General features: G+C 48.1%; 1 protein-coding gene across 1 annotated transcript in view; it reads right to left on the minus strand.

The window, feature by feature from the left end:
* Positions 1–259: 259 nt before the first annotated feature.
* Positions 260–24,444, minus strand: part of SHISA6 (shisa family member 6) — a gene marked incomplete at its 5' end in the record, with an annotated part of 389,310 nt that continues 365,125 nt past the window's right edge. The window contains 3 exons of the mRNA XM_004709342.2: positions 260–7,169; positions 9,645–9,797; positions 14,481–14,537. Coding sequence (XP_004709399.1) covers positions 6,616–7,169; positions 9,645–9,797; positions 14,481–14,537 — 764 coding nt within the window. The remainder of the gene's footprint in view (positions 7,170–9,644; positions 9,798–14,480; positions 14,538–24,444) is intronic.

Below are 24,444 nucleotides of genomic sequence, written 5' to 3' on the forward strand. Positions count from 1 at the left end.
GAATTCACCAGCGGTCCGTATACAATCTAATGACCTGTAGTTCATTCACAGCATTGTGCAGCCACCACAATGCTGGAAACATCACCCCACAAAGTCCCCTTCTTCCTTATTTCCCATCAGTCCCTGCCCCTACCTCATTTCTTATTGATCGCCCCCATTCTTTCTTCATTTTGAAATGACCTTTTCATTATTGACCCCTGCATTTGTGATTTGAATAAAACAAACAAAATAAGCACGTGGCGATTTGAAGAGACACAGGTTATGTTGAAACGACTTTATTTTTTTTTTAATTCATAAATATCTGTTACTGACAAAAGTGGAAAATTCCTTAAGACTCCATCTTACTAAAGTAATATCGGTTTACAGTACATATAGAGTGTGCTTTGACGGGGTAAGGAGACCGATGAGATCTGTACAGAAGCAGCAGTCGCGAGGCACTGCTTACGTGAAGCTTACTCATGAATAAGGAAGACACAGCAATGGGACAGAGAGGAAGGTACTTCTCTTCAGCACTACCAGATAATAAACATGGAATCCGTCAATTGGGCTAATGCGTAAAAATGTTCATCAATTCCCCCTTAGGAAATCGTGTCCCCCAACTAAAAATATTACAGTAAGAATTGCTTTTTATTAGAGAATTTCAAGAATTCTTGACTACAAAATGTCTAGTTGCGTTATAGAACTAGAAGAGTATCTGCCACTACAAAGCAAACGAATGAGTCCTCCCATGGGAGTGGCATTCAAAGGTTACCGAGGGGGTAGACAGCAAACTTGAGCAAGGGGGTCTTCCTCTCACTAGGGAGGGAGGACGTGAAGGAAACACACGAGATGCATTTCTCTGACACGGAAGGTGATATGCTTGTCGATTTACATGATGGGTTTCATGACACCAACTTGACTCTCCGTTCTTGTATCACAAGCCTTCACAGGAAGGACGGTGGAGTGGCATGAGGAGGGGCTAGGAAGGTCCTAGGGCCAGGTGCGTGCCCACCTAGCAGCCTCAGGGAGTGATGACTCTTTGTCCGAGAAATGGAGCAGAGCCTCAGTGTCTGGACTTGGTGCTCAAGCCACATGTTCTGGAGTGGGGTGTGATGGCATCCGTTGTTACACAGCCTTTGCCTTGAGTTCTCTTGGGCTCAGGCTGCATTTCTGAGCTGCCCTCCAAATTCAAGCATCAGGCCTGCATGGGCAAACCTCCAGACCTTTAGCCTCCAGCCCACCCCGTCTCTGAAATTGGAACCGCCTCCCTCCAGCTATAAGAACCACATCAAAAATGTAAAATCTCAACGCAAGATTCCTCAGAGTCACAGATGGCCAGGATGATGGAGGTGTGTCTATTATGAGACGGCATCCATATTCAATGAGGTGGCTAGGCCTTTAAACTTTCGGGAGGGAGATGATCACTGGGTGGCCCATCCCATCAGGGCCAACCTAGGCTCTGGGGCACAGTTTGATGGTTGTGTAGAGGATGTGCGGGCTGTTGCAGTGGGGCTGACGTTGGGATATGTGCAGCTCAGTTTGGTGGGATGGGTTGAGGAGGGGTATTAACAGGTTAATAGCCTAGGGCTGTAAGAGCTAGGCAGAACTTCAGAACTCATCTAGTCAAAGCCCCTTGCGGTACAGATGGGAAAATTGAGGCACTGAGCGAGAGCGTGATTTGCCCTCGATCACACCCAATGGAGACAAAGCCAGGACTGGAAGCCATGTCTCTGGAGCCCCGGCCCTGTGCTTGTTTGCTCCTGCGGTAGACCGTCTCCCCAGATCCAATCTGGACCCCAGGAAGACCTCTCTTCTGTATTGAACCTGTCATTAAAATGCTACGTTTACAAAAAATAACATTTTTTGGACCCTGAAAAATATTCCATTAAAACTCAATGCACTTCCTTGAAAATACTCCAGAGTTTCCCAGGCTCAGAATGGGTGACAGGAGAATAATGCATGTGGGAAACAACATCACAACCCTCCCGAGGGCAGGCACTTTCTTTGGTCCAGAGGACCAACAACCCTTTCCTATTAGCTGGGGCCCAGCCCACAGCTGCTTGTGGCTGAGGGAATCTGAGGGTGAGAAGCTGGCAGCGGACGACAAGGTAACACTGAAGAAAAAGAAATGTGTTTGGTGGCAGGATGATTGGACGCTTCCACTATGCTTGGGGTGTTGTGAGATTCCCCATATCTTTGGGGACACACGAGGGTCTGTGGCAAGCACAAGTAGGGAATGGTCAAAGTCAAGTGGGACAATGGCTAAGAGCCCACAACAGAATTATGAGTCTTTGGCCAGAGCAGAAGCTTATGGTCTTAGTGGCGAGCTGGATCAAGAGCTCCAGGGGACTTGCCAGCTGCAGAGACTTTTGGCAGTGACCCTTCTGAAAGGGAAGTTCTTCTCCTCTTCCTCCCAAAGATTGGAGGGAGAGTACTTGGCTTGGTGCCCCAGACTGTCACTGGCGGGGACAGGAGGTGAAGGATAAATCAGCGATCCCTGTCAAAGACACAAGGAACATCTGTTTCTTCTGTGGTTTTCTTCCGGAGCACTGATAGGGAGAACAGCACCAGGGAGAAGTAGGTCGGGCAGAGCACAGTAAATGGAAGCAGAAGGGTTGTGCTGGAGGCACAATGAACTGAGGACGAGGCCCAAGTGAGCGAGATGCAAGAAGGAAAGCGTGAACTGACTTAAGATAAGAGCAGGGGAGTGTGATTGTGGAAAGAGAGAAGGAGCTGGAACTTTCTAAGGGGTAGAACGATCACCTAAGACACCATGGGGCCTAGTGAGGGGGCTAGGGAATCCTTGGCAAAGCTGCTGGGGCCCATCAGCCCATGTAGCATTAACTAGAGGAAGGTGCCGTCTATGCATTAACTGGAGGAAGTCGGACAGGAAAGGTATCAGACTGAGTTCACCAGGGCCAGTAAAAGATGGGAGGGGAAACCCTGTGAATCCGAGTGCATTCTCATCAGAGCAACAGGGACGCACAGAGACCGGAGGAACAGAAGGACAGTGTAGGCTTCCACCTTCCCTTGCTGGAGGAGGGGCAGGGGCTCTTCCAGGTGTGGTAGAACCACCAGTCAGGTTGGACTGGAAGTCAGGACACATGGGTTCCAAGCCCAGAACACGCTCTTCTCACTTGTGTGGACTTTCCTTGTGAAGGTGGCCCTGCATGTACTGTCAACATGGACGGACCAGCCGGGTCAATGTGATTTTTCTGTGGTTCCCAGTAGTCTAGAGGTCAAAAAGACGGAGCAGATTTGAGTGAGCTTATAGAATTCTTACTCTTTTCTCCTTCCGTTTTCTTTTCTTCTTCCCTCATCTTTTGTGCCCTGTCTTCTAGACCCAAAGGTGAAACAGAATACAGGCAGTCCCTGGGTTACACATGCCTGACTTACAGACAAGTCCCAGTTGCTTTTTAATGCAGGGCTTCAAACTGGATCTGTCGTGGCTGGGGCAGCAAAACAAACTAACTGGAATGTCTACAATTTCAGTGACTGGTCACAGTAACTGGAATGGAAAAGTACAGGTCCAAGGTCTGGAATGGGCGACTCTGAAGAGATGTAAGAAGCCCTGTCAGGGGCCTGATGGAGGAAATTGGATTATTGACAGGACTATGGAAATTCACACACATTCGAAACCATGAGCATGGCCACCATCTTGGACAGGGGCACCACCATCTTTGTGGATCTGTTTTGATGTGATTTCAATTTGCCCTCACTTTGAAACAGTTGAAGCAACACACACACACACACACACACACACACACACACACTCATACTCCCTTCACTTGCTGTGTGCACAGCTTCTAAGCCATTGCCAAGGCTTTGAATCTTCTCTTTCACAGAAACCCAGCCCGCCCACTGCCACAGAGTCCATTCCAACTCATCGTGACTGTGGACATCTTCCCGAGAGCAGGGAGCCACGTTTTTCTTTCTTGAAGTGGCTGGTGGGTTTGAACCACAGATCTTGCGATTAGCAGCCCAATGCCTTTCCTAGGAGGACTCCCTTTCTTGCATTAAAAGCACAGGTTCCCAAAGTTAATTGGCCTACTGCCCTCTTTTAGCCAAAAGAGAAACCTTGATACTTTACCCATACTCCAAGATAAAGTGTAGGCATCTGCTTATACAACCTTCAGGAACCAACCCTCCGCTCCCGAAACCTAGATCTCTCTCCCACTCTGCAGGATGCAGTATTGCCCGCTTTGGGAAGCACTGCACTAGAGTAAGCCTAAATAAGAAGCCTTTGATTAACACATTCTTCAAAACACAGTTTGGAACTGATCTCATTCCTAACCTAGGGGCTGTTTTACGCCATTTGGAAGAAGTAGGAGAATTTTCCACTGTGACTGACCCCAGACATTTTAAAACAAACAGTGACAAAATTAGGATGAGTACTGTTTTAGGATTAATTTACCAAACAACTCTGGAGACAGAAGGACACCTTGTCAGAGACAGGCCTGGGGAAGGCATCTGAGGCTGGCGAACTTTGTTCTGATAAGATGCTTCCCACGGGACGTCAAGAGCTCATTGGTTATGCGTGTTTGTGTGTAGACAGCTGGGAGACAGGGTTCCCACCCACATCTTTTCTTTCCCCTCCCCACTAACTGACAGTGTTTCAGAGGACTGGCTGAACCAGGATGCACTGGGCTAGGGAGGGACCGCGCCATGAGAAGCCCACCATGTTGTTTGTTTTCCGATGGACTTTCACTAGCCCAGACCTCTTGGCCTTGCCTCGGGAACAATCCCCCATAAACCAGCCTGTGGGGACCCGCCCTGAGGAAGGTTTATGTGTTTGTGGCATTGTGGTGGTGGTGGGGGCAGTATAGCAGTCACAGGGGCAGAGACCTCTCCCTGGTGGGAAACTGAGCGCTATGTCCCTAGTCCCCAAGATTTCCCGGCCTCCTAGGGTGTCTGGTGTGCCATGAGAGGCGAGCTTTGGTGGGAAAGAGACAAGAGCTTTGGGCTGCCTCTGAGATGTGTTCTCTCTCTCTCTCTCTCTCTCTCTCTCTCTCTCTCTCTCTCTCTCTCTCGTGTGTGTGTGTAATTTCTTTTTATAGGTCTGAATAGCGTTTGCAACCTGGCTCCAGCCCGAGCCCAGGCTTCCTCCCAAGCTGCAGCTGTGAGGCAGGCAGGTGAAGTCCCCCTTCCTCCCCTCCACCCTCCCAGGGCCTGGTCTTAGGAAGAATGGATGCTGCTTTTCCATCACATCTTCCAACCCCTGGTTGGAGGAGAAGAACTGGCTGGCCCTGGTACTCCTGTCCCCTTGGTCCTTCGCACTCTGCCCTACACACACAGCCTAGGCCATGGATTTGCTGGAAGCCCGGGCACTCCCTGCTGGTGAGGGAAAGCACCCCTTTGAGCTGCTCAGGAAGTCCCCAGACCAATCAGTGTCTTGGCGACCCTTTAAATATCACTTTGCTCCAGGGGAGGGTAATGGACTTTCAAGAGGACAGGAGATGAGCAGGTGGAATCAGGTGAGAGTGAGCGAGTTCTAAAGCAAGAAGGGGCCCATCAGGTGGGCGGTGACTGGCAGAGAGGAGGGCAGGGGCAGGGCAGTGTCCAGGCCGTTCTCTTTGAGAGCTGAGCCTTCCCCTGCTCCTGCCTGATGTGGGTAGTGGGGGACTGGCAGAGCCCTGGGGGATGGGAATGGAGAGCCCCTAAGGCCCAGGGCATCACAGTGCCCTCCCCAGCCTGGGCTCTCTGGCCACGGCAGGAGCCTCTGGGGAGCACAACAGAACAGGGGAGGCGAAGGCAGCCTGGGTGGCAGGTCACAGTTCGGTCCCAGAGGCCTGGAAGAAGTATCTACATAATCAGGTGGCTGGTAAGGGCACCCCAAGGTCCCCATAAGCCCATCAATACTCTCCTCTGGGAGGACTAGAGCCTTTATTTCCCCCCCCCACACAAACTGAGGGGTGACTTAGCTAGGGCTGGGGGACGAGCAATGTCCTCTGGTCCCCCAAAGAGGGGGTGAGAGGCAATACGGGTGGGGCAGCCAGCTAGTTGGAACCAGGGCAAGTTCCCCAACAATGAAGAGGCAGCTGGAGGATAAGACCACCCCATTTCTTATCCCTGGGCCTTGAGGGAGGAGGCCCGGGCCAGGGCAGGGCCCACTGGGGGCCAGTGCAGGAAGGGGCACACGTGGGGACCCGAGCTCCAGCAGGCAGAAAGAATCATTATTGTGCTTATGGACACAGCAGCTCCCTGGCGCTGCAAGAGCGAGCAGGCAGTTTAGAGGCACTGGAAGATTCTGTGATGCAGTTCTAGGTGAATAGTCAGCCCACTGACTGCGCCCACTGGCTCTCGGCCAGGCTCTGGAGGGGACCTCCTGGCTGAGAGTCCCCAGGAGGGGAGAGGGGGCTTGGATGGGGGCTGGGGACAAGGCAGGGGCCTAGCCCCTTTCCTCAGCCCCCCCTCACCCCCCAACTCTTCTAGAGAAAGGGGTGATGCTCTAGAGTCTAGGTGTGAGGCTGGACCTCCTGGGCTGAGCCCCCCGGGACATGGCTTTCTGGGCAAAGGCAACCCATGCCCACTCCAATGGTGGGGATGAGGGAAGGGGAGAAAACGAGGCAAGCCGCTCTGCTCTAGCCCTGTCCCCAGTCCCTGCCCTGCTTGCCCAGTGGCCCTGCCCTGACCCCATCACACGGTCACTTCGGTCTTGCTGGCTGTGTAGCAGGTGTGGTGGCCCGGGATGTAGTGCAACTGTTCCACGGTGTTATGTCTGCGAGAGGCGAAGGCCTGGCGCTTGGCCGCCGTCTGGCTCTGGCCCAGGGTGGCATAGGAGTTATTGGAGGCACTGGGATGGGAGTGCATCTTGGTCATGCGGTAGCGGTCCAGCACGGGCGTGGACACAAAGACATCTGTGTGTGAGATGGCCCGAGACAGGGACTGCTCAGGAAAGGCCGTCCGCTCTGGGGACAGCAGTGGGTCCTGCGAGTGCAGGCGCTCGGTGGAGAGCATCTGCTCGTCAGACAGGATGCGGTCATAGGGCAGGCCGAACTCATCTGGGAAGCCCCGCTGTGGAGACAGGACCCTGTCCTGTGACATGGCCCGGATGGGCCGGCGGGGCCGTTCCCTTGGCAGCGGCTTCTGCTGCTGGGACATCTGGATGACGTTGAGAGGAAGGGTGCCGCGGGCGGCCAGGTCCGGCAGGTGCCGCCTCCGCATGTAATACTCGTCGGCCTCCTTGTCTGCTGCAGGAAGGGAGAGAGCGAGAGAAGAGTCAGCTGCATGACACCCAAGCAGGGCTGCACATGGTCGCCGCCCTTGGAGTTGCCCCTGACTCTTAGAGACCCATGGACAAGGGGTCAGACGATTGTGGTCCATCGAGTTTTCATTGTTAATTTTTAGAAGTAGTTTGCAAAGCCTTCCCCACCCCCGCCCCCACCCCCACCCCCAAGACATCTTGGTTATGCTTTGGGCTGCTAACTGCAAGGTCAGCAGTTCAAAACCACCAGCTGATCTGTGGGAGAAAGTCGAGAGTTTCTACTCCCCCAAAGAGTTGTAGTCTCAGAAACCCACAGGGGCAGTTCTACTCTGCCCTCCAGGGTCCTGACGGGTCAGCATGGGCGATGAAGTTTGGCTTGGTTTCAGTCCATCTGCTGGGAGCCTTGGTGGTGCGATGGGTTATGGGCTGGACTGTGAATCACAGGGTCAGCAGTGTGAAGTCACCAGTAACAACTCAGGAGAAAGACGAGGCTTTCGACTCCCTTAACGCCCCCATGTCAGAAACACACAGGGGCAGCTGCACTCCGTCCTGCAAGGCCTCAGGGAGTTAGACTCTTCCTTTGGTGGTACTCCATCATAGTCTGGAAGCCCCACTGAAACCTGTTAGGCATTGTGGCCACACCCAGGGTCCACTGACCGATGAATGGTAGCTGTGCATGAGATGCCGGGGCCATTGAGTTGATGCCGACTCACCACGATTGTGGGTGTCTGAGGCTCCAAACTTTCACAGGAGCTGACAGCCTCATATTTTCCTGGAGGAGTTGCTGGTGGGCTCAAACTGCGGACCTTGTGATAACAATCTAATGTATACTCTACTACGCCACCAAGGCATGCTACCAACCCCCACTCTCTGCTGTTCCCGACTCATAGCAACCCCACAGGACAGAGTAGAACTGCTCCCCAGGGTTCCTGAGGCTGTGAATCTTCATGAGCGCAGTGGACAGCCTTAGCTTTCTCCCACAGACCAGCTGGTAGGTTCAAACTGCTGACCCTTTGGGTAGCAGCCCAATGTCACTCATCGCTAACCCTTTTTAGTTACATGGATGAGGCCCGAGAGATCCAGAAAGGTGAGGGCTAGATGCTCCTGTTTCCTGGGCCACACTGGGCTGGGAAGAAGGTTAAAGTGGCCAAGTGGAAGACTAACCCAGAGCCCCTGGGCTCCCACCCCAGTGTTGCTTCTACCATCCCCTGTCCTGGGACAGAGTAACTGCCCCGTCTCTTGCTGAAACACCCAAGTAAAAGCCAGCAGCCTCCCAGTAAGGACTGGAGTGTCTTCAAGGAAGCAGGGTCCCAGCCTCCTCTTAGAATACAATGTGCTGCTGCAAGGAGGCCCTTTGTGGCATGCTCAGCTGGTCACTTAAGAACCAGGCAGTAACGCCTTCAAGGTACTGGAAGCCAACACAGCCAAGAAGTCCTACCACTGCCACTTAATGAGCTCACAGTGTGAACAGACAACGGCAGTCCTACATGAGTATTATTATCCTCACCAGCAGGTGGGCCTTTCCCGGATCACACTGCCCACTGGTCCCTTGTGCACCCAGGCCTGCATTGCTCCAAGATGCAGGTGGCTTCCTAGATCTCTGCAGAGTGTGGAAATGCTGACTGTTCCTCCCGTTTACTAGGGGGCCACTGAGGCGTCTGTGAGCCGTGCTCCATTATCCTGGGGCCTGTAGGGATTCCTTGAGAATTCCAGGATGCCAGCTCTAGCTGTAGAAACTCAGCGTTCTGCCATGGTGGTGGCTGATGTGGACTCAGGGGCTGACCTCCCACCAGGATGGGTTCTCCTGCAGCTTCCAGGTCTCTGGCTACAGCTGGAGTCACTGAGTGAGATTCACAGGCAAATGGTTCTGGAAGCCAAGAGGGAAGGGCTTTCCCTCAAAGCACTGTCTTGATTTTTTAGTTCATTAAATCCTTCAGTGTCCCGAACCTTCCAGTGGAAGAGCTGCGATCACTGGGTGTGTGAGAGTCCATTGATGAAGATGGGGTGTGTGCCTGGGAGATGGGGAGTCTCAGGCTTGCAAGATGGTGTTGGCTGGGTTAGGGAGGGAGCTGGCGATTGGGTCCCTCATTGTTCAGTGACTATGCAGCCCAGAGAGGAGATTCGGACAAAATTCTCTGACTATTGTTGGCCTCTGTTCCAAGATAAGATAACGAGCAAGGGAGACCCACAGCCTGACAGTGGGAGGAAAGTGGCTCTTGCAGTGAAATCATTCTGCATCCACTAGGCGCTATGAGGATGTGGATGGCGAGACACCAGCAGGAGGAAGAATGGCCTCAGGTGTCAAGAACAAAAATAACGGGCCTGGCTATTCTCTTAGTCCATCATCCACCACCCCCCAACCCGGCTGCCCCCAACCCCGGCCGCCCCTGCCTTCTTTCTTTGCTCTTGGGGTTCCAGACCAGCCCACTCCAGGGGAGGGCCCCAGGGAGACACCACTCACTTAGTCTCTTCAAAGAGGAGTACTTGCTAGGGTTCGTCTTCATGGCAGACTCGTAGGAGGGGGGCAGGTGAGCCAAGTTCTGAAAGGAGCGGGAGAAGGAGAGGTCATAGGGCTCCGTGGCTGATGTCAGGATGTTGTTCATCCGTGGTTTCTCTGCAAGGGAAGGGAGAGGGGTAGTGTATCAGCGAGGATGCACACCCCCGCGGGTCTGACAGAGGGAAGGTGGCCCGCCCCTGCTCTTCCTTTCCCTGGCTGGAATCCCCACCCTGCTTCGCGAGCTTCCCGTGCAGGTGAGGACACAGGTGGTGCTCCTGACTCCATTTCCAGCTGCCAACACACTCGGGGGTGAGTGCTATTTCAACTGCTGCGGCCACACAGCCATGTGACTCTAAGACAAAGGTGTGACCCCTTCCTCCTGGTCCTCACTGGGCTGCTGGTTGGAAATGTCAACCCATTAAAGTTGACGGCGCCTAAAAAGCATCTATTTCTGTGTAAAGGCTGTTTCTTCAACCTCACTCAGGCCCAGAACCACCTGAGTTTGAAGGAGATGGAGTAACTTGTCATGTCTCCATATAAAGAGAGGTGGGTATAGAGAGCATAGCTCTACTGAGACTCCAGCTAATGTCATTGAGCCTTTCATGTAGAATCTCCCCAATCCCGGGCCTCTCCCAGCGCTGTGCCTCATAAAGCACTGCGACCCCCAAACCTGTTTGAATTCCTTTCTCCAAAGCCACTGTAACCATCTCTGAACTGCTGGAGGAAAGAATGTGGGCAAATGCGTGTCACATCATCCCCTCCCCCTGCCCCCCCCACCCCAGAAAGCCTTGCGTTCACACACTCACAAGAGCAAGGCATATGGTGTGATGCCAAGCCGAGGAACAGCAATGTGATGGAGGAATGGGTGGAAGGGAAGAACTCTGGATAAACAGGGCGGGGCTTGGGGCGGGGCTACATTACAGATAACAGGAGACATGGTAGAGGTGATGCAAGTCCGGAAAGGGAGTGCCGGTGAAGATGGGGGGGGGGGGGGGGGGGTGGGAAGAATGGAGGTCCAGCTAGCATGCTTTGGTGTTGGATGACTGGAGGAAGCACAGTAACTTGTGGGAGACGACAGCTGGTTGCCTAGGGGAAGAGCAGGACCTTTCCTGGCAAGGATATAGTTGGGAGGCCTTCACCTTGCCTTAGCATTCCTTCATCAGACTTAGTTTGGGACACCTCAAGGCCAGAGAAGCACCACAAAGGGACAGGCTCTAGTGCTGGGCAAATATGCCAGAGGTCTGTGGCTCCCATACCCCTTGGCAAAGGAGGTGCTGACCCCTGGTAGACATGAGCACGATGAACCAAGGGATCTCCCTGCAGCTCGATCCCTTCCTGCCTGTACTGCCACCCACAGCACTGGAGATGGAGCCAAGGGAGCCCAGCCAATGAGCGGGTTCACATATGTGAGGGGGTGGGGGGAGGCTACATCCCCAAGGGATCAGAACATGCTGTACAGAAAGGAGCCTCCCAGGCATGGATCGGACAGATGCCCGGCAGTGGAGTGGGCAGACAGCTGGGAGGGCTGCTCACCACGCTGAGAATTCTTCACTAATCTCTTGGCTCTTGTTGCTTTGCTCCGTGCCATGCTTAGGCAGTAATAACGTCCCTCTTGTCTGTTAGCATCACACACCCACCAAGGCCAGCGTTCAGTAGCTCATCCACTTCCGAGTACATTTCTCAGTGTTCTTCCCTCCCACCGTGCTTTGTCACACTTGGCTGAGCAAGAGCCAGGGCTCCCTTGCCTCCTGCCTCTACGCCTTGTTTATACTCTGCTTCTCACTCCTCTATCACGCTAGGCTCACCACTATGAGAGTGTCACAGGGTTTTTCCAGCCCACAATGACCTCCCCTCGTGGGGCTCCTATTGTGCATGGAGTCAGTATCCTCTGATTACTGCCGAAGTAGCGGATACTGTCTGCAGTGACCTCCAGTCAGTTGACTTGGGCTGATGTTGTTGATGTCCAAGGACGGTGCTCTCCTTGGCAGCAGAAGCTTCTCTTTTCAGGTTCCCAGATAGATGCTTTCAGGGTGCGCTGGCTGCAAACGAGGATCCCATGGACTTCGTTTGGTTAGTTCACTGGGCACAGGCTCACCGCTCTTCTCTGACTAGCTAGTCTGCCAGTGTCTGGGGAAAGTGCACCATCAGGGGGGAATGCACAGAATCCATCTGCTCCCACTAGGCTGTGGATAGGGATGGAGTCGCATCTGGTTTAACTGGATGACCAAGTTGGAAGAGAGAAGGTGGGAAGAGGAACAGAAGGAAGAATGGATTCGCCTTTTTCTCTTCAGGAAGTTGTGCTTGTGTTGGCTCCTTGTGGGGAAAAGCAGCTTCGTTATTACTCTCTCAGAATCTTTCTAGGCAAGTGGAGCTCTCGTGGCTTGCCGCTTCTGCTCCGTGCTCTGCTTGTCTGCTGCTCCATCACTGTGCACACCCCCCAGGTCTCCAGGCTCCCTGCCCCTTGCTTCCTGCCTTTGTTAGGGGTTCAGTATCTCTCACATGCTCCAACTTAGTTTATTACCTCAGACATGTAACTTTCAGGCTTAATTTCTGTATTTCTAACTGCTCATCGAATGGTTTTTCATACAATGCCAGAGGTTGTATCAAACTCGAGGTGTTCGAATATAAACTCACCGCTGGCAGCCCCGTCCCTCCGCACTCACTGGCTACTTTCCTGATGTCTTAGGTTCTGCTAATAATACTGCTTTTTTTACGGGATCAGTCCTGACTCTTGATGCACCTATGCATGTCAGAGTCGAACTGTGCTCCTTAAGACTGGTACTCTGAGGCAGCTCACCAAACCTTTGCTCTGAGACTTCTTTGGGTGGGCTCAAACTGGTTCCAGTGTTGCGGTTCGTAGCTGTGCTTGTCAAACATTTGCAGAGCTGCCAATAATAACATTCCCATCTGTGTAACTTAAGTTTGTCTCCAACAATTTCTTCATACGAGGGTAAGTCAAAAAGCACAATTTCTACCACATTATACAAAATATCACTGAACAAAAATATCAATATAAGAAGCTATTATTTTCTGACCTATCCTCCATCTAGGTCTAGACACTTGTGGAGGCGGCATTTCCATCTCTTTCATCCTGCCCAGAAGAAGTCTCCACTCTTCAATGTACACCATATCAACACAGCTATTTTGGCATCCCCAAGCGACACAAATAATGTTCCTTTCCAGTGTTCTTTGAGTTTGGGAAACAAAAAGAAGTCCGAAGGAGCAAAGTATGGATGAGGTCAGGCTTTCAGGTGAAATTCTCAGGACAGCAATGGCTACCCTGGAGGAATGAGCAGGTACTTTGTGATGGGAAGACCGGTCCTTGGCACTAATCTTCATGATCTTTTCCCTCAGTGGCATCGTTTTCCATTTTCTTAAGATGTTCTCAGAAGAAGCCCTTGTAGTTGTCCCGTGTCTTTGAGGAGAATTTATGAAGATTGCCCCTCTGGAATTTCATAACCACCTGAGCTACCCTGTTTGCCTGGGATGAAACTGGCCCAGTACATCCCTTCAGAAGCCTCTGCTTTGATCGGACCATCTTTTGAAGGTGCCCGAACAAGACTAAGACAAGTGTTATTACTGTGAGAACTTATCCGGAGCTCTCTACTGATTGCAGAGATCCATTGAACCATGCAGGTTTGGAGTAAACTGTCATGGATGAACTGGCACTGGAGATCCAATACTTTTCAACTGAATTCTTGTAATTAATTCTCAATAGTCATTCATTTAGTAACTTAGTGCGCCCAAACTTGTTTCGCCATGTGGCATGCTGAAACTTCCTTCTACTTCCACTGTCAGCATCACTGCTGGCATCATTCTTTTCAACCAAGCTCTCCATTTTCTCCTGCCTCTAGTATCCTTAGGTCTTACAGACTGGAAAGCCTTATTCATCTCTCGCTTTCAACACAGATTCCCACCAGTAGCATAGCAATGGAGGGGCATATCAAAACCTGCCACTCCCTCCTAACTTTGATCTCTCTTAACCTCTACCTTGAGACAAGGGCAGAGCGTAGCTGCCATGAATGTGGTAGGTCTCCCTACTAGGTAAGGTAGAGATTTACTTTTGGTTTCCGTTTCGCCTCTCTCTCACTACAAACTTAATTATGGTTTCATGCATTCGCAGTAAAGAGGAGAAGAATGGCTGATAGTTCATCATTGACATGATTGTATCATGCTCTGTCAAGTTGGTAACAGGTGCTTCAAGTAGTCTTTCTCAGCAGTTCTATATGTCAAGTTGTGCTCTTGCGGGAGGGTGTCATAACCTATGAATGTAATGTGAGTTTCTGACCCTTGGTCCTAGGCTAACACTCCACTGCTCGGTCGGCACCCCTTGCCAAGAGGCTAACATCTGAACTTCGCAGTTGGGTTTTGAGTTTTATCAACTCTTGATTAGCTTGAGGTGGATAGATACAGTTTCTCAATTCTCATGTCACTAGTAAATGACACCAGGTGTACCTTGGGACAAAAGAGAGGGTTATACTCTTTGCCATGGTCACATGGTCCTTCTTCCAGCAAGACTTGCTCTTGATAGCTAGTGGAAGTAGCTTAAGGAAGGGTCTGGTCACATCCCTGCATGGGAGACGATCACTCTGATATCAGAGACAAACACCAAGGGGACAATGGTTGAAAAGTGAAAGTGGAGCATTGTGGCCCAGGGACTTGAGGCGCATGGTCATTGCAAACCCCCTTGGCGAGCATGAATCCATGACCATGCATTTGATTCCCTGATAGGCATCAGCAGTTAGTATGGAGCCACTTGGAATGAGGATGGAATACAGAATACTCCAGATCATCTCTCACCATGTGTAGGGGTCTGGGTAGCACTGCATAAAATCGGATGGTTATACTGATGATCACCTGAAAGTCACAGAAAGATATTTTTAAAGAAGGGTCCAGGCACTCCATTGTCTCTCCAACACAGCAGCCTTTCTCTGTAGTGTTAATATGATTCTCAGAGTCAGAGGAATACCAAGCCCAAACCCATTGCCACTAAGTCAATTCCAGCTCCTAAGGACCCTCAAGGACAGAGCAGCATTGCTCGCTCGGGTTTCTGAGACTGCGACTCTTTTCAAAAGCACAGAGCTTCATCTTTCTACCAAGGAGGCGTTGGTAGAACTTTTGGTTTGAACTTTCATCCTTGTGGTTAGCAGGCTAACTCCAAAGTCCGCTGTGCCACTGGAGCTCCTAAGTGAAGGGCAGGGGGGAAATGGTGAACAGCAGGGGAAGGTGCATTTGTCTGTGTCTCTCTTCCTGCCACAAGGATTCCTCTATTGTCATGGTGACCCACCCACAACTCTGGAATAGAGGTTCTGTGGAAAGGGTTCAGGTAGAAGGAGATGAGGAAGACGAATGGGCATTTGAGGAATATGTGGCCATGGGGTGGTCTAGTGTGACCAACCAGGAATGGAAAGTGGATTCTTCACTTTGTCTTTTATATTTTTTCCTTCTTGTTGGGCTGTGGTTAAGTAAGAATCAGGTGCCCTAACTTAAGGTGCTCATATTTTTTGGTAACTTTGATTTGACCCTAGGGCTTTATACATAGGCATCTGGAGCCACCTGGGTTTCAGGAAGCTGGAGTGAAATGCTCACTTTCCTGGATCAGGAGCTGTTGGTTCTAGGCTCTGTCTTGCCTCTAAGTGACAAATCCCAATATTTCAAAAAGCATCTCCTTTAATAATACAAATGTCCACCTAGATTGAAGGAGCCACAGCATTGATACAGCTGTAGTTGCCAAAGCCTAGAATTCAAGGCATGACAATTCAAGACTTCCGAACTTGGGATGAAAGCATGGAAGTAGGGCTTACCACGAATGCAGTATTGCTTTGATTCAGCCTTGTATCCTTGTTTTTCATTGTTGCATGCATCTCATTTCAATCAAAGCACGGGGAAGAGGAAGAAGATACCTTTCCATTCATCCATTCATCTCTACATAGATCACAGCTCTGTCATCTTAGCTGAGCTCGCGTATCTGCTTCTGTTTTCTCAACAATCTTGTTGCTGAAACTGTCTTTCCTCCTACCCACGGTGCTGTACTTGCTGCCTATTCCTTCTCTAGCTCTTCCACTCAAAAACCAAAACCTAAACTCACTGCCATCAGCGGATTCCAATTCGAGGTGACACTGTAGAACAGAATAGAACCGCCCTTGTGGGTTTCTGAGACGCTAGCTCTTGAAGGGAGTAGACAGCCTCATCTTTCAGGGCTCCTTTAGCTCCCTCTCTGTGTCCCATTTATTCTTGTACTCTTTAGATATGGGCGCCCCATAAGAGAGCTCAGCTCTACTTTAAGACTTCTGTCTTCTGGCTGAAATTATAGTTCCCAAGTCTACACACCTTTAGCCTGAGCTTCATCTGATCTGTAGGATTGGGTTTTCAGCTGCCCAAGGACCTCCCTTTGAAATTCCTGCCCTGATCCCAAACTGCTAAGTCTGAAAGTGAGCACATCCCTTTTGTTCCACCGTTCACACTTCTGCCAGGTAAACAAAATCCGTATTTTGGGCATGAAACTTCAGTTATCATCATCGTTTCTCACCCCACACCCCCTTCACTCTCCATATTCATTAAGTCCCAACGTTCTGCTGATCCTATCAAATGTCGCTTAGATGCTTCTTTTCCTACCTGATCCTATGCCCATCTCCTAAACCTAGGCCCCAAATATTTGCCCAAATCACTCGAATGATAACCACTTAGCTCTATTATCCATGAGCCTTTCCCAGACAGTTCATTCTGGGTACTCCCACTGGGAACAAAGGCCCCAAACCAGTGGAATCACCATGCCATTCCTTTGATTAACACAGGACCCTTTAAATAGCTAAGTGCACTATACAATGGGGAATATGTGTGGTCAGTAGAAGAATGTCTCACATGAAATACTGTTGTATGCCAAGACAGCTCATTAAGTTATATCCAGGGAAGAAACTATTTACCAGAGATTGAACCCATTCTACATCAGTCTGGAGTTCCAGAATTGAGAATTAAAAAAGGGAGTTAAAAGATAGACTTTTCCTGTTTGTCCTCCACAGGCAAGATTAAAAGCAGAAGTCACGTGTTTGTTTTTAAAGCAAACTGGCAGTATTACTGAGAGAGTCCCAAGAAATGGGAGACTCCAGGCTGAATGGTGGACAGTGAGAGTTATAAGGAAGCACTTTGAATCTTCCATCTCACAGTCTGTTTGTCACCAGGAAAGGGACGTGGGAGAGTCAGAGTTAGTTAATATGGTCTGTGCTAAGTATTTAAAAAGTGAGTTCTAAATGACTTCCACTTGAAAGAGGAATGGTGTCGGGTAGAATGAATATGAATTATTGGCCTGCCATTTGCCAAACATCGACTAAAATGCTAACCACTTTATTTGATCTAATTTTTACAAAATGTTAATAGACATGGTCACAAACACAATCTTGCATTTTGAATTAAGACATTTTGTATTACAAGTTCAATGATTCTCCATTTGTTTGAATATTGCTTAGCATATTTTACTAATATTTGATTAGCTTTAAGTGAGAAAATTAAAACTTCCCCCAAGTAACCACACTGACATTTTGCTGCATTTCCGTACATTCATCCATAATGAATAACCAAGTGTGTTCACACACACCAAGACAATAAATACTGCAACCAAGAACCTTTTTCATTTGCTATTTTTCCAATGTGAGAAGCAAATGATGGTTTTTAACATGGGAGAAGGCATGGCAATTTGATCCACACACGTGGGCAAAATGATAAATGTGTGAAGATATTCATGTCGGCATTAAAGCATCCTGGAGTGCAACCTGTGTGACAAACCATTTGCCATTATAACCGCTTTTAAGTGTATAATGCCGTGGTAGCATAGCCACTAGGCTCATGCAACTTGCACCACCGCTCTCAAGGTTTTCATCTGCAAAAGAGTCCTCACACCTGGACCTGTCGACACCATTCCAATAGACGGAGAAATGCTCACGTCGTCAAGGCTCGTATGCTACCTGCACTCACAAACCACATTCCTGGAAACCGCAGACAAGAAAACAGATGACGTGCTGCACGGAGCAAATCCGCGTCTGTCAAAGGTTAAGGAGCAAAGATGTCACTCACAGGTCTCAGGTGTGCCTGGCCCACGCCATGGTTATTTTTAATTGCCTCAGATGCATGAGAAAACTAGGTAACGTATAAGGCATGGAAATCAATGCTTTTGAATTCTGATGTTAGTAAAGAATGTTGAACGTATCATGGACCGCCAGGAGAGCACACAGATGTGCTTTAGAAATGAAGTATAGAAGCACGGATGGTGAGCGTTTGTCTCATGTACTCTGGACATGCTCTCGGTGAGGGGGACCAGTCCCTAGAGAAGGACATCATGCTCAGTAAAGTAGAAGGGCAGAAAAACAAAAAGAGGATGGACTGGCACATTAGCTGCAATTGTGAGGATGGGGCAGGACTGGGAAGTGCTCTGTTTTGTCTTACCTAAGTGTTGTCCTACCTAGCGTGTTGCCATGAGTCAGAACCTACTCAAGGACAGTTGACAATAACAACCTACGCTCCCAAGCACCTACCGATATGACCATAGAATGAGAAACGTCTTCACTGTGCACCATTCATGCATGCCTTGGAAAGATCCTACTCGTTACGGTGTTATGCTATTTCATTTTGATAATGGATTCTATTTACAAATGTGACTATATTTCTAAGTAACATTCATCGTTTTCTTTTTGTGTGTGAGTGCTGTCAGGATTTTGTATTAAGATAATGGTTCCGTCAAGCCAAAGGAGAAGCATTCCATCTTTTTGCGTGCCCTGAAACCACTCATATTGCATCGTAAAGTCTCCGTGCTTTGTAAGCTGGAAGGACTGCAAACATAACAATGCCTTGTTGTCTTTGGGGCAGTCAGTTTTCACCAGAAACTTACCTTTTGCTATTTCACTTTTGGCATAGTGATCACCAATTTAGAGCCAAGGAAACTCAGGTTTCTCAGTGCCCCCTGTTCCCTTATGACTCATAACAAGTCTATAGGACAGAGTGGAACCACCTCGGAGGCTTCCTTTTGTTACAGGAGCAGAAACCCTCGTCTTTCCTCCTGTGGAGTGACTGTGGGCTTGTACTGTCGAACATGCTTAGTTAGCAACCCCATGGGTAACCCGCTTTGTCATCAGAGCTCCTTAACGCAGATGGAAGTTAAATAATCTCCGAAGTATACATCACTAGCAGGTGAAGCTGGTGTGCAGCCAGTCAGGTACCTACGAACCATTATCCTATAATGCCATCTCAGAGTTTGACGAATTTTTCTTTACATATTGATTCATTAGCATTTTTTAATTCTAAATTTAATTTGTAACTTCTATTTTCCTTAAAACCATTGGGAATGTTCAACTTTATTAACATAAAACATTGCACACACACACACCCTTTTTTTAAAACATAATTTATTTTTAATTTTGTGTGATTATGCGTACTGGATTCAGTCACACAATGTTTCCAAAGAAGTAGCTCTTCTGCATAGCAATCCTATTCTTTATTTCATTTTAAAGTTCATTGTTTATGCTCTTGAACTTATTAACTCCTGCCTCCTGGTTTTCTTTTTCTTTTGTTGTTATTATTTTCTAGTTCCTCAGGTTAAATCTCTTGTCATTTCATTTTGTGCTTTTCTGTTGAGGGTCTATCTAAGGGTTGTCCATAATGGATCTGTTTGGGGCACTCTCATAGAAGCAGCCTTATCCTTCTGTTCTAAATAGGCAGTAACTGCACATTGCTCTTCGTTTTGACCCACACATTATTGAGTAGAGTGCTGTTTCAGTTCTAAGTGTGTCTGGATTTGTTGGCTCGTATTCTCACCATTCATTTACTGTTTTATTGCTGTGGTCAGAGAATGAGCCCTGTACAGTTTATGCTATTGGGATAAATCCGTGTATATGATTGGTGGGCTAATCCGTGTATATGATCTGTTTTGGTAAATATTTCATGAGTGGTTGGAGAAAAGGCATATTTTCTCTCCGTGGAGAATAAAACTGACATGCATCTATTAAGCCAGACACACAGAAGAACATTATTGAGCTCCTCTCGATCCTGATTCATTTCTTGCCAACTACATCTGTCAAAGACCAAGGGGAGTGTGTTCAGGTCTCACCACTGCCTTTGCTTTCCTGTTGATTTCTCTCTGTGTCGATTACCTAATTGGTTTTATAGATTTCGTAGCTACATTATTCAGCACAGAAAGGCTCACGATGCTTCTGTCTTCTTTGTGGATTGTGCCCTTTATCAGTGACCCTTTCTGTCCCATTCAGTGCTGTTCTCTTCCCATTAAAACCCTTTGTTCTGATACTTTTACTGCCAGCCAGTTTTCTCTTCATTTGCATTGGCCTGATAAACTGTGCCTCCTGTGTTATATCTCACCCCTCTGTATCATGTGGGTTTTTAAAAAATCATTTTATTGGGGGCTCCTATGGCTCTTATAACAACCCATACATCAGTTTCCCTCCCCCACTGTGGATAAATTATAAATTATTATTGTTTTCATATCTTATACCATCTGCTGTCTCCCTTCACCCACGTTTCTGTTGTTCGTCCCCCTGGGGTGGGGGCATTAAGACTTCCATCATTGGAATTGGTTCCCCCTTTCTCCCCCTGTTTCATGTGATTTTATGCTTGTCTCTCTCGTTCCCTTTTATAACAGTTTTTAAATTGTAAATTAGGCGTGAGCTTACATTTCAGATCCTCAACTTTGTATTCAAGAGTTTAGACTACTCATCCCTCCCCCCTCTTCCTCACAGTAACCCACCCATCACCCACTTCTTGATTTCTCTTCTCTCTTTTGTGGACTGTCTTCCCTTTCATCCAAGTTAACCCTCATCAACAGTCCAGGCCATCGCTTTATCTTCTGCTCCTCCTTGGCAGTCTCCAAAATCTGTTCCCTTTGGTATGAAAGCCCTTTTAATCCTTATGTACTTTGGTTTTTTGTGTGTCTCCTTGATTGCTAAAAGTGATTCTGCCACTCCTTTTTTGTATATTGGCATGTCTTCCCATCTTCTATAATTGTACGATTTGGCCTTCTCCCTTCTATGTAGACGCTTAAACCCCTGCGGGATTTGATTAGTGTACATACTGACTCAACAGATCCACAGGAATCAAGAATTATTAGAAGAGAGATGTGGTCTCTCCATCTCGCTCGACCCACAACGAGTAGACTAGGTGGCTGTTGGCAGTAGTGAGAATTTGGAAAAGAAGGGTCACTCTTCAGAGAGTGTGCTCTGTATTTGGTAAAAATGGCCACAGCAATGTTTTCAATCCTCATTAAATGAGAGGAGTGTAGGAGAAGGCTTCAAAAATCTATGGGAAAAAACCATCCCATTATTTCCATTTTCCCACAAACTTTTACAAGCAGCCCTGCAGTTTCCCTTCTGGAAACTGTGAAGCCTGTGATAGCATTAACGGATATACTCCCGTGGAAGCACCAATGCATGCCTTCCAAGACAAGGCCACACACAGCTCTGAGGCTTCCACCTGACTTCCCCTCACTCTCTTTATCTCAACACCCACATCACCTTGTGGGACCCTCTTCAACCTGTTGTAATGAAGTTCCAGTCCCATGGAGAGGCTACATGTCAGCATTTGGGCTGACAGCTCAACCGAGGGCTCAGTCAACAAACAGTAACAGCTAACCATCTGCTGTTGATTCCAGCTCCTTACAATCCTGTGTAGAGTTCCGAGGCTGGACATCTTTATAGGAGCAGGTAGCCTCGTCTTTCTCCCCTGAATTGGCTGGTCGGTTTGAACCGCCATCGTGTGTGGTTGTAGTCCATTGCTTAGCCCACAGCACCAACAGGGCTCCTTCTCAGTCAACAGCCCATGTCAATTTTCGCACCCATGAGTGAGTAAGACTTCAGGTGATTCCAGCCGCTAACTTAACAGCTATCCAAGCTGAAAATATGTACTTGTTTTTTAAAAATAAATAAGTAATCTTAGTTAAGAGATCATTGTAGGTTCAAATCCAGATGTAAAAGGTAACGCAGTAAGTCCCCATGTACCCTTTACCCAGTTTCACCAAAGATAACACCTTGTAAAAGTACAGGTCAATATCACAACCAGAATATTGACAATGAAACAGTCAAGATTAAGCACTTCTCTGTCACCACAGGGACCTGCACAAGGCCCTTTAATAGCAACACTCACTTTCTTCCTGCATCCATCCAGTACTTAACCCTGGGCAGCCACTAGTGTAACTTCTGCTATTTATAATTTTGTTATTTCAAGGACGTTATGTAAAAGAAATCAGACACTATTTAACCTTTGGAATTTTTTGTTTTTTTCTTATTCAGTCCGGTTGTTGTGTATCGCAGTAGTTCATTCCATTTTATGGCTGAGTGGTATTCCATAGTATGAGACTACCCTAGTTTGCTTAAATACCCACCCACTGAAGGATATTAGGGTTGTTTCCAAATGTTGGAAATCACCCATAACACGGATTCAAACACCTCTAGGCAGGTTTTCATCCCATCACAACTCTTCATTTGTTGGGGAAAAATATCCAGGAACCCAATTGCTGAGTCCTAGGAGAGTTGCATGTTTAGAGTTTGCTTCCCGTCTACACCACCTCCCCCACCCCCCAAAAAAACCCCAAACCAAAATCAAACAAACCTTCCAAACTGTTTTACAGAGTTACTGTGCCATGTTCTGTCCCCACCAGCAATGTGTAAGTGATCAAATTTCTAAGTAGCGTCATAAATATTTCGTTTTGTCACTATATTTTATTTGAGCCATGATAATAGATGTGTAGTAATAGTTCATTAGAGAATTAATTTATATTTTTCTATTGGCTAATGGTGTTGGATCTCTTATTTCACAGTGACGATTCTTCAGTGAAATATTCTTTCATTTCTTTGGCCCATTTTTCAATTGGATTGTTTGCTTTCTTTACTATTGAGTTCTGAGGGCCCCTATAATTTGCAAATGTTTAATCCCAGACTGTGGAGCCTTGTTATCCTCTTAGCTAGGTTTTTACAGATAAATGGCTTTAATTGTAATGAAAGCTAGTGTATCAACTGTTACTTTTATGAACTGCATATGGAAAAGCAAGGATGTTACCTTGGGGATTAAGGTGCACCTGACTCAAGCCCTGGCATTTTTAATCGCCTCTTATGCTTGTGAAAGTTGGGCATGAATTAAGGCAGACCAAAGAAGAATTGCTGCATTTGAATTAAGATGCTGGCGAAGCATATTGAAAATACCATGGACTGTCAAAAAGACAAATAAATATGTCTTGGAAGAACAGCCAGAAAGCTCTTTAGAGACAAGGATGATGAGACTCTGCCTTGTGTACATTGGGCATGTTGTCAGGAGAGACCAGTCCCTGGAGAAGGACATCAAGTTTGGTAAAGTGGAGGGGCGTGAACAAGAGGAAGGCCCTCGGCAAGATGGACGGACACAGTGGCTGCATCAATGAGCCCAAACAAAAGAACAGTGGTGAGAAGGTGCTAGGCGGGGCAGTGTCCGTTGTATTGTGCACAGGGTCTCAAGTGTCTTGACACCGAACGACAAGAACATGTTGGCGGCATTCTAAGAGCTCTGTGCCCACCCGTAGGTCCCCAGAGGTCCGCCTATTGTGGGGGAAAGCTTTCTAGTTTCAAGTTTTACCTGTAAGCCTATGACCCATTTTAAGTTCATTTTTTTAATATAAGATATGGGTATCCAATTGAGAATGTAGAAGACAATCATGCTACCATTGGATTTCTTTTGCATCCTTGTCAAAAATCAATTGGCCGTATTTGTGTGGGTCTACTTCTGAGTTTTCTGCTCTGGACCCTGGCAGAGGATTAGACCATGTGTTTATTCCTCTGCTCATACCACAGTCTTAATTTTGTATCATGTATGGTATCATAAATTTCATACTATGTTTGTTAAGTCTCAAACTCAATAAACTCATTTTTAGGTGTTGGATGGAAAAAAGAAAGATCATCAATGTATAAAGAATAAGAAGGCTAGCAATATCCATGCTTTTTTTTCAAGGCTTCTCCTCAGGTTAATGTGTGTAAAGCCATGAAACCAAACCCAAGCAGTTGATTCCGACTCACGGTTCTCCGTGTGCTATAAAGTAGAACTACTCTACGCTAGGCCGTATAATTGTAGAGCCAGATCTCTAGACCAGTTGTCCACTGCTGGATGTGCTAAAACTGCCAACCTTGAGGGTAGTTTCTATTGCCATTGAGTTGAGTGCAAACAGCTTGCATCACCCTTGCCGCATATATGCTGTGGTCTGTTAAATTTGACATACTGTCTCTCCCTGGACTTATCACTTGATCACATCTCCACTCCCAAAATGATGAGGGCCTTCCTCCCTGGCCTTCTTTAGTGAGTCCGTGGTCTTGGTGTGGTGCCCATTGAGGACCATCAACCATCTGATGGATGGAGCTAAATAACATACTTGGGGCTCCTTGATTGATGCACTGACAAGAGGATACAATGACAAAATAATCTCTAAAGCTGCGTCCAGGGAGCAGAGAAGCAAGCTCTGCCTGCTGAGAGCCTGTGGACCCCCAGCGATTAACAGGCCCTTTTGGTTCAGAACTTCCACCCAGTGACCTGGGAGTGAGACTCCTCCTCACTGTGGCTACTGGCATCTGGTTCTCACTGCTAAGAGAAAAGCCCTTTGTGTATATGTGGGCATGTATTTGTGGGACTAGACTGGGCTGGGCATGAAAGAGAAGTAGACTTGGGACCCACTGCTTCCCTTGCTCACTGCCTCACTCACTGTCTCACTCTCTCACTGCCTCACTCTCACTCACTGCCTCACTCTCACTCACTG

The sequence above is a fragment of the Echinops telfairi genome, unplaced genomic scaffold (genome assembly GCF_000313985.2).
Source record: "Echinops telfairi isolate 266 unplaced genomic scaffold, ASM31398v2 ScPeMD7_2010;HRSCAF=2546, whole genome shotgun sequence".
NCBI classification, from domain to species: domain Eukaryota; kingdom Metazoa; phylum Chordata; class Mammalia; order Afrosoricida; family Tenrecidae; genus Echinops; species Echinops telfairi.